The sequence below is a fragment of the Rhipicephalus microplus genome, unplaced genomic scaffold (genome assembly GCF_043290135.1).
Source record: "Rhipicephalus microplus isolate Deutch F79 unplaced genomic scaffold, USDA_Rmic scaffold_28, whole genome shotgun sequence".
Classification (NCBI taxonomy): domain Eukaryota; kingdom Metazoa; phylum Arthropoda; class Arachnida; order Ixodida; family Ixodidae; genus Rhipicephalus; species Rhipicephalus microplus.
In genome coordinates this window covers 3,074,372-3,089,744 of record NW_027464601.1, presented here as the reverse complement: position 1 = coordinate 3,089,744, position 15,373 = coordinate 3,074,372, and the positions used below count along the sequence as shown (strand labels likewise).

General features: G+C 44.6%; 1 protein-coding gene across 1 annotated transcript; it reads left to right on the top strand.

Annotated features, from left to right (window-relative positions):
- The first annotated feature begins 6,020 nt into the window (after positions 1 to 6,020).
- LOC119164460 (uncharacterized) lies at positions 6,021 to 14,971 on the top strand. Its single transcript, XM_037416687.2, has 2 exons — positions 6,021 to 6,028; positions 14,302 to 14,971. The coding sequence occupies exons 1-2, from the start codon at positions 6,021 to 6,023 to the stop codon at positions 14,969 to 14,971; spliced, it is 678 nt and encodes a 225-aa protein (XP_037272584.2).
- The last annotated feature ends 402 nt before the right edge of the window (positions 14,972 to 15,373 follow it).

The following is a 15,373-nucleotide window of genomic DNA, read 5'->3' as shown; positions in this document are numbered from 1 at the left end:
TATGAAATTCGCTCTAAAAGAGGAGTTCAAGTTATAATCGAATAAAACTGTTTTTTTTTTGTTTTTTACGGGTTTATTTTCCCGCTTAATTCACTTTGATTGAAACACACAAACATGCAATTTTTTCCCCTAACAATATGGTCGGGCCTGCTCAAACCACTTTTTGGCAGGGAGCTCCTCTCCTTTAGTTACCACAAAGATATATTGCGTCAATAATATACATAGCCCAATATTGTCAGTATTGAGGGGTGAAGTTTTGATTTGGCTTATAAAGATTGTAATATTTCATTTGGGCATGACGCAGTTCATAAAATAGGTCTGAAACGATTAGAATGCACGGTGTAGGAATGTTTTGCAACAGAATTAGCATCATACTTGTGCTTTCGTCGGCGCCGTGCTTCGTCACATGGGCGTAATGGCGATTACTAGATTACTAGACTTGAGGAGCGAGTAGTTCTCTTTGGGAAAAAGAGCCCAAACTGGACGGTCAAAACTGTTTTTTTTTTGTTTTCAGCAACCCTAGAATGCCTTGAAAAGTGGATGAACGCAATTTTATTTAAAACCTAGAGATTAGTGGCCGGGCCTAGGCCACCGGGGTGGTCACGGTAAGGTTCAGCCTTTGCGCAGCTTCCAGAGCGTGCTGAATGGCCCAAATTTGGTTTTCCAGTTCTGAACTAGCCACAGCGTTTAGCCAACACGTGTCAAAGAGAACTGGGTTTTGGTGGTCAAAAAGCCGTAAAGTGTGTCGGTATTTCCAAAAGACGTGTTCTATGTCTGTGATTTAGTATTTACATAATATACAGCCAGCATCGAGGAATCGCCTGGGGTATATGCGGTTGAGGTGCACTGGGTTTTCAAATCTTCTCATCAGTATAAATGTCTCCAGTTTACTTCTTGTGACCTATATAATTTACTGTAGGATTCTGGATGCATCTATTTTTTAGTTTTTGTAGTGTTCAATATGTCGTGGAAGTTGAGGAGCAAATGTTTATCATAAAACTCAGTATCGGTCCCGCTAGGGTTATGAGATGGGTGTTCTCAGATATGTGCCACGGGTTTCAGACCATTTCTTCTTCTTTATGGATTACATAGGTGCCAAAGATCTTCGTTTTATGGGTATTTTATTTCATACGCAGCGTGTTGTAGTTAACGGAGGACATTACACTGTGTTTAAGCTGAAAAAGAATCACTACGAGGCAAAAAAAGCAGCAAAGTCAACCTCTTGCTCTTTATAATCAAGTTCTATCTTTGAACATCGTGCCCCTCAGTGAGTGCTGACTAGCTCTGGAAGACCTTTGTGTGTAGCGTAAGCACAATAACAAAGCAACTAGGACACAAATAAAACATTTTGGGTACGACCATATTGGTTGCTTTGGTATCTATCATTGAGGGCAGTGCTAGAATAAAGAATACCGCTCTTTTTGATTGATACAGTTGTAGCATTTGGCTCATTTTTAATTAAAAACTGACTGATTCGTGTGAATGCTGCTATAAATTCTTGCGCCATTTTCAATAAACTGTTCCAGAAGTTGAAGATACTTAGGCGCACTTTACCTTACCATGCAATTTAGCCTAGTTTTGGTTTCTACATTTGGATCTTGTTGAAAAAAAAATAAACGCTTGAATATAAAGCATGCTGTAACAAGCTGTTGTTTACAAGGCCGGCTGTTATGAGTCCTGGTATGCCTCGTCTCCCTCTGCTTCTCTTGGTCTCTGCTCCGTTCTCTTAATACATTACAGTTCCTAACCGAATCGTGGAGTGAGGTGCCATCAATATCATTCCCACGTTGACAGAATAAAAAAAAGCACGTAGTCTTCAGTTAAATCAAGTCCTTTGCTATGTGGAGCATCGCTTTGCCCTGCAGACACTCAAATTGTAAAAAAATGAACACATACGAAGCTGATACGTGACTTGATGAGAACACCTTTATCTTATGAAACGGTTCTTTTAAGTGTTGTGATTATTTTTTTTAGAAAAGTCATACTATCTACTACAATATTTCTCATTTGAAGTAAAGTGGTGTACTGGCTGAGTCGCTACAGTTTGGTAGTAAACTAAGCACGTGGAAAAAAGAACAAAGAGAACAACTTGCGTCACAGGCGCTTACTGAAAATAGAAAATTTATTAAGCGAAATCTGTTTTTTGTATTTGCAAATACCGTCACAACGAAACAGCCAGTGATACGCAGTCACTTGAGTGAGTGAGTGAGTGAGTGAGTGAGGGAATAACCGTGTATTTGTTCCAGAATCAGCTGGAAGGCTAGCCAGATGACTTGAAAATCCGAGACCAAAGAAAAGCGGGAAACAACTTCGAACTTTTTTATATCTTTAAAAAGATTCAACTCTTAGCAAACGTAAATATCAGCAGCGAACATCATCAAGCAGTGTAACACGAACGCTATCCTAAAGGTTTATTCTGAAGGTAGTGTTGTGCCTCCGACAAAAAAAAAAAAAAGCAAAGAGTGGCTAACACACCCCTCGCTACTTTTAGAGCCACCGAACGAACTATACGCCATGAAAACCACAGGTATAGACGCCTCTTTTGATCCGAGTAATTTAGCTTGAGTAAGAGTGTATATTACCTCAATACGTAATTATTTTTGCTCCACTTTTCATTTTTCAAGTAAGATATATTCGCATGCTATTGGATAAATTCAAGAGCCACCTTTGACACGGTTGCCCAAACATTGCACAAACTTATTGGACCGCTGTTTTGCCGATTTAGTTACCGCGCAAGCAGTAAAGCCTGTCTTCTAGAACAAAAAAAAAACAGAATGTGACTGAAGTGAGGCCATCAAAGGCTAGTGCAGATACCATAGTTAGGGCCTAAATCATCGTCTCAATGCGCCTACTGCTTGTTTCCGAAACTCGAGCACCACTGCGCCGTAGAAAGTAAAGAGAGAAAAAGAAGAACAAAATACGTCAAGCCTGATAGACTCTTTGACTTTAGCTCTGCTCAACGACTTCGGAGATTTACATTCTTCTTCATACACTTTCCAAGAACTTTGTCTGGCTCTCTTCTTTGTCGACCAAGTGGCCCTCCTTTTTCAGCAGCCATTTTATTAAAAGTTACTTTGTTCTTTGTTCGTCGATTCCGCTATATTTCTCTTGTATTTCAGTTCATCTTTTTTCTCTGCGTATCACATAGTTCTTGTTTTAAAAAAATACCCAATTGACACTACAATACTTAGCGCTTCGACATGTTTTTTTTTGGCCACCCGTAAGTAAATTGCTTCGCAGGTTATGTTATAGAGTGATTAAGTAATGTCAGAAACGCCAAACTGTGTGTCTTCGTTTGAAATTAACTGTTCACATACAACAATAAACGGCGCTGAGAAAATGTTTCTTCTCCAGTTAGAAAGACAAGTCACACGATTATATCGCGTAAGAGATTATTTTTGCAATATTATGATGTGGCTTTCAGGCACGCCGCGATATGCTCATACGACATCTCAAGCGAATTCAATCGAATTTCTCAGATTCTTGCAACAGAAAAGTAACATACCTAGGAAATGGCTGCTTAAACATGTAATAATTTGTGTGGTGACATACCATTGGGTATTCTGTCCTATCAGCATAGGATTGCGTTCATGTGCTTTGATTTTCCTTGTGTCTCCGTTGTTCTTTACAGTTACAGCATGAAAAATAAGCGTGATTCACCCCATTTCTTTGTTGTGTATATACCGCAGCTACCTCACTCCAACAACTTGTATGAGTTGAGCAGCGTACAATAGATTTATGAAACGGTGGCAAGCAACTACGCTGGGGGATTGGCCTGGAGTCAGGTAGTTTCAAAGGCAAATGCTAGCCTAAGGAATACAATTTTTCTATTTAGGCTGGAAATATTAGGAACGAAACAAAGAAGATGTTAGGAATACAATAATAAGATTGAATATATGTGGCGGCGAGGAGAATCAGAACAAACCTGAAGAAGTTCGGTAAAGCACAAGAATGGGAGTAAAGATTTGCTGTACTACTTCTGAGCTTTTAAGAAGCTGCTGCAAAGCATCATAAACCTTCCTGCCCCATAATGAAGAGATCACTTGCAGCTCTCGTTTTGTTTGTTGTTAGTGAAAGCGCACCACCATATCGACTACGTGTACTGCAAAAGCATGCTAACGAATGATTAGAGATGAATTACACCCCGAAATTGCAAATACAAGTTACACGACCTAATTACTGAATTCACGGGAGATAATTTACGTTTTACTGAGAGTGGACAGCAAAACAATACATATAGGCAACACCACGATTCACTTGATGGGCAGGTACAAATGGCGATATTTGCTGATTTTCAGAAAACTCTGGCCAAATTAGCGATTACGTGGCCAACGACGTCCTAAGCTTGACGACATACTTCGTTCAGCTATTAACAGAAAACACTACGGTGTAGTAAGCAGTTCATCTTAATGCGGTAGAAATACACTACAGCACTGTCACATTTGACAGATGGTGAAGGAGAAGGCAGCGATGAGTTTAGGTTACGCTCAGATATATGCTCTTTGTCAAGTAACAACGGCATGCATTGAAATGTGTGAACATCTGTCGCATCTTTCCTCTTTATGAAAGGCACAGTCATATATTTTAGACCCATTCTTTTTATACAACCCTACAACAAATAAAGCCCAATTACTCACCCTGCAGAGCGTTTCGATCGATTACGCTGTGTTCGTCTATTTGTTTTTTCAGTACTTTTGATATTCACACAAGCTTTGTCTTTCAATTACGTGGAGAAGGAGCATGCAAGCCGTTCTCTTCATTTATCTTCGCACAGCAACTATATTGCACTAGCGCAGCATCCTTTACTGCACAAGGAATGAGAAAATTCCAATCCAGAATAATTCTCGATTTAGTCTTCGACGTGCGCATCTATATAGTTCTACCTGTTGCTTAAAACATCACATTCATGCCAATCGCATTGATCTCAACTCATGAAAAAAATGAATCACACAAATGCGATTCGGTTCAAACTGAATGCTTTAGCATGCGGATGATGTAGGCATTTTCGCAGTGAACGCTACTCTAGTACCAGAACAGACGCCTACTTTTGTGACAAAACTCAATGTTCACAAGCTATGCGCAGAGTTTTATTGCGCTTCAAATATTTCAGATATTTGACATCTTAACATTGCAACTTTTGCAGAAGGGGAGGCGAATACTGTTGGCTCCGTCACGTCTTTACTATTTGCGGTCTCGAATCAAAACATTTTCTTAGTTACAAGAGCTCTGACGTGTGGGCTTCAAGCACCCATCATTCAAAAGTTTTGTCTTATGCTGTTACTAGTAATCGTCGAAGCTATATCTACTAAAGCTAGAAATGCATACCGCGTTTATCACGACAGAAAAATGGCACGTGCGGTGAACGGTGATGTTGGCTGCGCGTTAAAAGAAAAAAAAAATCGCAGCATACCCACGGAGTGAACGATGATAAGCTGGGCGAAACGTTCGTCTGTGTGAGCAACCATCCGTTCATCAGTGTCGCTTTATTCGTGCTTCCGGAAGTCCGTTCATTCGTGCGTCCGTACTTCTGCCCGTCCGTTGGTGCATCCATCCGTCTGCCTGTCCGTACATACTTCCATACGTCCGTCTGTACGTCCATTCGTCCCTGCTTCTGTCCATCCGTCCATCCATCTGTCCATCCGTGCTTCTGTCTGTTGGTTCGTGGGCTCATCCGTGCTTCTGTCCATCCATGCTTCCGTTCATCCGTGTGTCCATCTGTCCATGCTTCAGTTGGTCCGTCCATTCGTCCCTGCTGCCGACTGTCCGCACGTGATTCTCTCTGTCGTCTCTCCATCCATCTGTCCGTCCATTCGTCCCTGCTTCCGTCCGTCCGAGCATCGTGCTTCTGCTCATCCGTCTCTGCCCGTCCATTTCTCCTTCCCCGTTCGTTCATCCGTCCGTCCGTACTTATCTTCGTATTACGCAACAGGCATTGCAATGTGACAATAGCTATCTTGGATGTGTGCACACTATATCAACAGCTTCATTTCACGTTTTATTTTACAGAGCCGTCTTATACCATGACCAGGTGAGGAGGTGTGTTCCGGTACCTATTTTTGACGCGGAAGAGTTGGCTTATAATGTTCAAAGATACGGACCCTAAGAAAGAGCAGGTGCAAGTATTTTGACTACGTCTAAGAAAAGTAACCGACCAGCCTTGTCCCTATCAAAGGCTTAAATAGCTCGTTTTAAAGCGAGTGTTCTTGGTAACAGGTAGCAATAAACGCGGACCCTCAGTCTACCAAATGTCTACGCAGATATGGCTACAACCTCAAGTTGATCATTACAGCCAGGTACTGGCCTTCAAAACAGTGACTGTCTTCAGTAGTTGTGCCCATAGTTTCAACCCCGTCGCCCATTGTGAACTTGAGTTGTAAGCCGGTACCGTACGTTGCTACAAATGATCTCAAAATAAAGATATAATAACAGAGCAGAGGTAACTATCTAATGAAAGAGTAGACAGCATCTCGCCACCACAACCCAGGGTTTTGTATTTCAAAGGAAAACAATTTAGGGTGTTATACTGGAATTATTTCTCACGATGAAATCAGGCTAACTAAATTTCTTCTTATAGTTTGCGGTGAGATCTTCCAGCTTTTAACACTGGCTTGTCGCCAGATATTTTAGAACGGCAGTTATCTAAGGTGGTTCTTGAATTTCGCCAAGGAGGAAATAGAGAATTTTCAACACGTTTATATTTCAACACGAATTAGTACATGATGTTGAAAATAACAAAGTTATCACAATTTAAATGCGTCTCGTTTTTCATGTTTGCTTTTTAGTTCGATGTACACGTTAAACTTGTGCTATGCTGATTGGTGAGCCATACACTTTGCGTTCTCGCTCAGTTATTAACCACCCCACACAGATTATCACCTTAAGATATCCTGTATGCGTAGAGATATCATACGTAAGTAGTATTTAGCACAAACACTAAATGAACACTACAGAAAGAGGTTGGCCATTAGCTAAGGCGAGATATACATAAAGCTCCGAACAAAGCTGCGACAGTGCAGTAGCGGAATTTTTGAAATCTTTCTGGCTTTTGAGAACGCACACCTGTTTCAGCAGTCTGTTTTAATCATGATTCGTACTTCATCAATACTGCTTGGGGGTGCAGTGTACGGTCATATCAAAAAATTATTCAGCGTTTGTAAATGCATGTACATGATACTTACCATGAGTGATATCTCATACGAGCAGTGAAGAAAATTAACCTAGTCGTACACACTCGAATCAAGGTTGTATATCTTGTTTCACTCTGTTCTTTTTTTCCACAAGTTCCACACCGCCATGGTCGTGTGGCGGTTGTAGTGCTCGACTACCGACTCTAAGCTCAATGAATCGAATCCAGGTCATGGCTTCTACATTTTTGATGCAGGCGAAATGCTTAAGGGCGGCGTACTTAGATTCAGGGGCACATGTTACTGCCTTGGCAAAGTACTTAGATTTAGGTGGGGGCTTGGCCATCTACTTTGGCTGAGGTGCACTCCAGTTTGTCTAAACTTTCAGAAACCTCCACTACCACGCCTTTCTTCGTAAGCACGTGGGGGTTTTAGTACGTTATTTTTATCATCTTTAAATATTATCTCCAAGTTTCATAGCGAACATTTCGCCGCCAGCGATGTGTCACAACTCATTGCATTTGCAAAGGGGCGCTAAGAAACAGCCTTTTCGATTGAATGATGCCTCAAAAGACATTCGTAAAATAAGAAGCGTAAAGATTTTAGCATCGCTCATTGCATCTTGGCAAGAAGTACACAAAAAACGGCGTCTGATAATCGGGATCAGTGAACCGTACAGATGTAACGGTTCGTTTGCTTCTCGGATGGAAGTGCTGTTTGCGCTGTGGTAGGTACACCGAGTCCACAGTGCTTTATGAATAGCCTTCCCGGAAAGAGGCCGGACACGCTTCAGTGGGCGTCTCCGCTTGCTTTGGTCACCATAGTCTACGTTTTTCTTGCGATGGTCTACTTCTCGCGAGGAGTGAAAAGAAAGACGTTACTAAAGCCATGGAATGTGCTGACAGTAAAATAAAAAGGTAGATGATCAGCATGCGCTATGAAAGATTCAATAATCAATGAATAAAAAATGGCAGTTCCCACCTAAAGTGGGAATCCATTATTTGCTAAGCACGAATGAGAAATGTTGATAAGTCAATTTAAAATCAGCACAACGTTACAAGGTGGAAGTAAATGATGCCGCACATGAATTTCGTGTCATGATTATCAGGTTTGGATGTGTCGTTTACCTTTGTCATCTATTCATGTTACGTAATGCCAAATTTCGCATACGTGAAGCTAGCAAAATGGCCGCGAGCAAGCTATGAGCCTGTTGTGTTGTAATGTTCCTACATAACACGCGTGTCAGGATTATCATGTTTGCACAAGTTATAATTTCGTCATCCAACGACGCCACTTAACACCAAATTTGGTATATGTGGAGATAGCAATACGGCCGCGAGCGCATCATGAAGGGCCCAATATTCTCGGCCGACGAACGCTGGTCGCGAAATGCGACATGCATTGTTTCGCGCCGTTGCGTTATCTAGACAACATTGCGTCTCCCTATTTTCGTGACAGAGGGACGCCGGACGCACTTAAACGCGTATGCGTCAAAGCAATGCAGCGCGGCACGCGCCTGCGAGTATACGGCTGGACCGGCACCTGGCGGGGCAACGCCGGCGTGACGCGACGAAATGAACGCCATCGAGCAAGCGCAGCGCGTCACGTCGAAATGAATTGGCGCCTTGACTGTGGCTTGTAGTCATGTTCTCAAATGACACGCATTTTATGATTACTATGTCTGCACCAGTCACATACCTTCGCCATCCATTGGTGTCACGTAATACCATATTTGGCATATGTGAATCTAGCGAAACGGCCACTAGCGCATCATCAGTACACTCTAAGGCAGAAGGGTGTTGAAAGGGTGTGTGGTTCGTCCTTTTGGGGACTAATGGGGCTGCCAAAACCTATAATCTCTTTAAGGACTAACGGCAACGGGTCTAACAGTTAGTCCCCTCAAGGAACTAACATTTAGTCCACACACTTACATCTTAGTGAGTAACCATTAGTCCCACAGTTCACCACACAGGGCTAACATTTAGTCCTCACATTTGCACCTTATAGAGAAACTGTAAATCTCCACGTTTACACCTTACCGGGCAACCGGTAATTCGTACAGTTGCACCTTGCGGAACAAACGGTTGATCGACTCAAATACTCTGATTGATATGTGGGGTTTAACGTCCCAAAACCACTATGTGATTATGAGAGACGCCGTAGTGGAGGGCTCCGGAAATTTAGACCACCTGGGGTTCTTTAACGTGCACCCAAATCTGAGTACACGGGCTTACAACATTTCCGCCTCCATCGGAAATGCAGCCGCCACAGCCGGGATTTGAACCCGCGACCTGCGGGTCAGCAGCCGAGTACCTTAGCCACTAGACCACCGCGGCGGGGCGACTCAAATACTCTAATCGAATGAACTTTTTGTCCCCAGTTCATACATTGTTTTTTGTTTATTTTCTGCCAGGCCTAATACTTTTTCGCCTGCTTTTCTGCGCAGTGAGCAACAAAACTCCGCAGAAACGAACACGCGAAAAAGTAGTTATCCGCCTATGTGTAACTGCTTTCACAGTCGCGGCAACAACGAAAGACAGAAGTGAGACATCGAAATCTTTTATTTTTCTACATACACATGAAGTTTCCCATTCTTTTATATTAATTCATGGTGAAGTGTACAAGTCCAGTCTCGTTGTCAAATCTTGTTCACTCCTTGGGAAGCTCCTCCGACGGAAGCGATAGATGACAGGCATTGCAGACGCCAGCGCACGCAGCCTCCTGCCTGTTGTGTTCCCACGGCTGCACGTACAATTTTATAGTAAAAATAGTTAGGCGCATGTCACAGAAGATTAAAATGCACGCATATGACAAGTACGTGCACGTTAATATAAAAAGAAGCGTTAAAATATGAGACACAATTAACTTTACCTTCGCATCTCGCACAGTCCTTCTGAAGCTGCTCTGACGAAAGACATGGATGACGGCCATCGCAGACACCAGTGCAATGTCTTCAGCACATTGTGTGCCCACGGCTGCACAATAAGTATGTAAAATAGTGAGTCACACGTGACAGAGGATGAATACAAATGCATATGAGAAACACGTGCAAGGTTAAATGAAAACATACGTGAGATATGACATGCTAATAATTTCACCGTGATGTCACACATTGTCACAGACTCGTTTCGATCCCCGTAGCGCAACAGTTTGGGAGCGGCGACCGCAGTCACAACTCCGCGAACCACCGTGCCGCTAACAAGCCGGCGAGTCCTAAGTGAGTGACGTCATTCTGCTCGAGCATGTGAACGCGATACCAACTGAACGGGCACTGAACGCGGAGTGTCTGCCGCCAGCGAACTTCAAACGGGAGAGCGAGCTTGGCCGCCGCCACGAACAGCGCTGAGCTAGTTTGGAGCTAGTGCCGAAGAAATCGACAGTAATGCGGCTCTTTTCCACAAACTCGTGAGAGTGCAGCGCGCAAGTGAGAGTCCGCCGCCGCGGCCTGCGGACGGCTCTGAGCTGCTTGCAACCGACTGGCGGGAAAGCCAACTGTAATGGCGACCAATTTTCAGTGAGTTCCGACGCTAGCGAAAGCGCCGCCAGCCCATACTGGTGCACTTACAGCGCGCGACACACTACAACCAAGCTCTCTACGAGAACCCGCAACGTGTTTTCGATGACTCCCAACACAGCGACCAGGTCTCAGCCCAATATCGTCAGCATGGAGCTCATCGCGGCGGCGAAGAACTCCATGCTGACGATATTGGGCGCAAAGTAGTCGAATAGTGATGATCAAGACAGGCGAGCACCCGATGAGCGAGCGTACGGGAGGCCGACGGCAATGGCGGCCAATTTCCAGGTCGTCGCAAAGCACAGGCGAACTGCAGACGCCGGAGCTGACCTTCGCGATGCATTTTGTGTGCGCGATATACAACACGACCGATCCCGTTGCCGGCAAGCGTGATCCGTATCACACACGCAAAGAGTAGAGTAGAAAAAAGAATGGTAACCTACTTGCCTTAGAATCCATCGCTGTTTTCTGCCCTGAGTCGGACGGAAGTATACATCCGATAGGCCTGTCGTTTCTCGGCCGCCATATTGGCCTTCCTAACTGTTGCTGTCGTGTGTTGATCATGACTATTTTGAAGCCAGAGATATACAGCGCGGCGTGGAGACGTGTCGAAGCTTGCTCCAGACTTCATGGGTGCAGCGAAACGCTAAAGCAGCAGCTCACGCTCATCCAGGCGTACACACAAGCACCACGTCGTAATTCTTAGATCGTCGAACCCAGACAGCCGTGGTCGAGCACTCCGAGTGCGACGCTACGCGACCACCGCCGGCAAAATACGGAGATAGACTGAGCCAGTAGAGGAGGAGAAGGACACATGTTCTGTGGAAAAGGACGGCTGGTCACATTCGCAACGCTTTTTGCGCTGCCTGCAATGCCCGGGCCGTTCATCCCAGTGGAGACTAAGTGGTTTCGCGCCGCACGCTTCCCTCTATGGTTGCTCCTCAACGGTCTATCCGTTCATCGCGTGCGCCAATGGGCGCAGTTATTCCTTTTTCGGGTAATTTTGCCTTAGAGTGTAGGGCAAGCAGTCATGTTGTACATGACTTGTATGCCGTGTTCATCATGTTTGCACCAGTATCATACCTTCGTCATCTATTCACGGCCCGTATACAAAATTTGGTATAAGTGAAGCTAGCAAAACGGCCGCCAAAGCATCATGAGCGTGGCATGTAGTCTTGTTGTTACATGACACGCATCTCATTATTATCCTGCTTGCACCAGTCACAGACCTTCCGCATCAATTCACGTACTCTAATACAAAATTTCGTATATTTGACGCTAGCAAAACAGCCACGAGTGCATCAAGTAGTCATGTAGTCATGTAGGCATGTAGTCATGTTATCACATGACATGCATATCATGACTTTCATGTTAGGGTCTGTCGCTTATGTTCGCCATCCAATCATGTCCTGCCGTACCAGTGTCGCCATATGCCATGTTAACGAAACTACCGCAAGAGCTGCAGGACCACGAAATGTAAATCCTGACATTCATGTCGCGAAAATCCTGACATACATCTCATGATTTTCATGTTGTGACTAGTCAAGTATGTTCTTCAAGCAGTCATTATATGCCATACCAAGTTTCGTATCGATACCATTATCTAAACGGCCAGGAGAGCTAAAAGTCGTAGGTGGATAGATAGATAGATAGATAGATAGATAGATAGATAGGTAGATAGATAGATAGATAGATAGATAGATAGATAGATAGATAGATAGATAGATAGATAGATAGATAGATAGATAGATAGATAGATAGATAGATAGATAGATAGATAGATAGATAGATACGCTTAAAGTCGGCGAAGTTCGCTAAGAAAAGCTTCGCATTTAATAAAACGTCGTGCAGAAGCACAATAGACAGAAGTCGTTCTTCCGTATTTTCAAGGCAGATATGTAAATTATAGGAAAGAGTTTTATGAAAAAAAAATGGCAGCATATCCACGGGGTGAATGAGAGAGAGTGGGACGAAGCATCCGTTCGTCCATTCGTACTTGCTTCCGTCCGTCCGTGCGTCCATCTCTGTGAACGTTCGTGTGTCCATCCGCCCGTCCATGCATTCGTCTGTTCGTACGTTCGCACGTCCATCCGTGCGTCCGTCCCTGCGTTTGTCCATGCATCCGACCCTGCGTCTGTCCATGCATCCATCCGTCCGTGCAGCCATCCGTGTTTTGGTCTATGCATCAGTCGGTGTCAGTTCGTTCATCTAGTCAACACTCCAAGTACCATCATCTCGCATCTTTTCATCATATATTCTGCATATAGCAGTACCGCCATCGAGCGGACTAAACGAGAGGCGGCACACGCACACTTTTTTACGGCTTGCGCTTCGTGTCTATTTGCCACCTTTAACTACCTCGAGTTCATGGTATATACTAGTTCACTGTATTCATGGCACTGTGGCCCAACGCTCGCTAAACCTTTCTAAAACCAAGGAAGTTACGCCCAGCGTGTATAACGTAGCAAACCTTTCTCGTCAGAGAGTGCTCAATGCACTAGCCAATGGCTGCTAATAGGGAATGAGAGACACGAGAATTCGGCTTTACTTTTTGGCAGCAGCGGCAGCACCCATCGTGCACGGACTCACGCTCGTCTTCTGTGTTTTACACAGATAACCCAGAGACAGCCCTGAAATTGGTTCCCGGCCCGGATTCCCACAGCGCATGTCCGTGTATTCGACTACTTTGCGCCCCGGATGAGCTGCCACGACCGCACCACGGCCACTGTCAGCTGATAGGCGCTACTGTCGCCGATCCAGCTTATAAGTGGTTCCACCCGGAGCGGCCCCTCACTTTTTGGCAGCAGCGGCAGCACCCATCGTGCACGGACTCACGCTCGTCTTCTGTGTTTTACACAGATAACCCAGAGACAGCCCTGAAATTGGTTCCCGGCCCGGATTCCCACAGTGCATGTCCGTGTATTCGACTACTTTGCGCCCCGGATGAGCTGCCACGACCGCACCAGGGCCACTGTCAGCTGATAGGCGCTACTGTCGCCGATCCAGCTTATAAGTGGTTCCACCCGGAGCGGCTCCTCACTTTTTGGCAGCAGCGGCAGCACCCATCGTGCATGCACTCACGCTCGTCTTCTGTGTTTTACACAGATAACCTAGAGACAGCCCTGAAATTGGTTCCGGGCCCGGATTCCCACAGCGCATGTCCGTGTATTCGACTACTTTGCGCCCCAGATGAGCAGCCACGACCGCACCACGGCCACTGTCAGCTGATAGGCGCTACTGTCGCCGATCCAGCTTATAAGTGGTTCCACCCGGAGCGGCCCCTCACTTTTTGGCAGCAGCGGCAGCACCCATCGTGCACGGACTCACGCTCGTCTTCTTTGTTTTACACAGGTTAGTTTTGTTGCTGAGCAAAATTTTTTTCCATAACTGTTGATGTTTCCGCTGCCTCTTGCTGCCAACGTGTTATTATGTCATCTGATGGGCAATGCGCCGCATGCCACAAGTGCTTGTCTGCTCCCGAGTGTATAATTCAGTGCAGTGATTGTTCTTGCAAATACCATACGGGAGTATGTTCGGGAGTATCGGAAAAAACAATCAAAACGAAGGGAGAGGCATACCGTCTAGCTTGGCGGTGTCCCACTTGCAGGAGAAACAAACTACGCGACCCAGTTAAGAAACCAAACGAAGAACTTGAAACACAAGATGTACGACTTTTGTTAGTTACAATAACGACAAACTTGACCAACTTCTGCCTTTGAGAGATGTAGTGGAAGTTATTGAGGACTCATTGCAGTTCTGGAGCGAGCAGTATGATGACTTGCTACGCCGGGTCGAGCAGAATGAGCATCATATCAAAGAACTCAGGCGCCGGACAGAAAAGCTTGAGACCCAGAACAGTAATGTAAGTGAAATGGAAGCTGAAATCGACAATCTGGAATGGAAAAGCCGGCGTCTCAATCTAGAATTCCATGGCATCATGCTTACGGAAAACGAGGACTTGCTGAAAAAAGTAAATGCGCTGGCGCCTGACGTTGAGCTTCCGCCCCTTCCAGACGATGCCGTGGTAGCAATTCATCGTCTTCCATCCAAGAAAGGAAAAATATCGGGCATAATTTGCCGTTTTGCAAGGCAGGCAGATAGGGACAAGTGGTGGAAAAACAGGAATAAACTTCGCGGCCGTGATGATCACGTGTACATACTCGAGAACCTAACTAAACGAACTCGTGCTTTGCTTCAAGAAATAAAAAGCTGGGCAAAGGATGCTAACTTCAAGCACGCATGGCGCAACAACGGGCGAGTTCTTGTTCGTAAAGACGATAAGGACAAGGCTGTTGTTGTCACATGCATAAGCGACCTAGATAAACTAAGCTAATCACTGCAACGGCCAAGCCATAAACATGAACCATAAAAATACCGAGTCATATGTACTACCACGTGCCTTTGAAAAACACATAGGAAAAGAATTCATAAAATCCTTCAAATGTTTCCACTTGAACATACGATCAGTAAGAAATAAGGAATCAGATCTGTCATTATATCTTGAACAAATCAAACAATCATTCGATGCAATATTGCTAACCGAAACCTGGTCCACTGATGAGACTACCGTTTTTCGCATTCCATCGTATAACACTTTCTACTTAAACCGCTCCAAAAGCCGAGGTGGTGGCATATGCATTTTAGTAAAAAAAAAAAAAAAGAATTTACTTGCGAATTACTACAAGAGCTGTCTGCTTGTACAAACGATTGTGAAATAATGACGATAAAAGTAGAA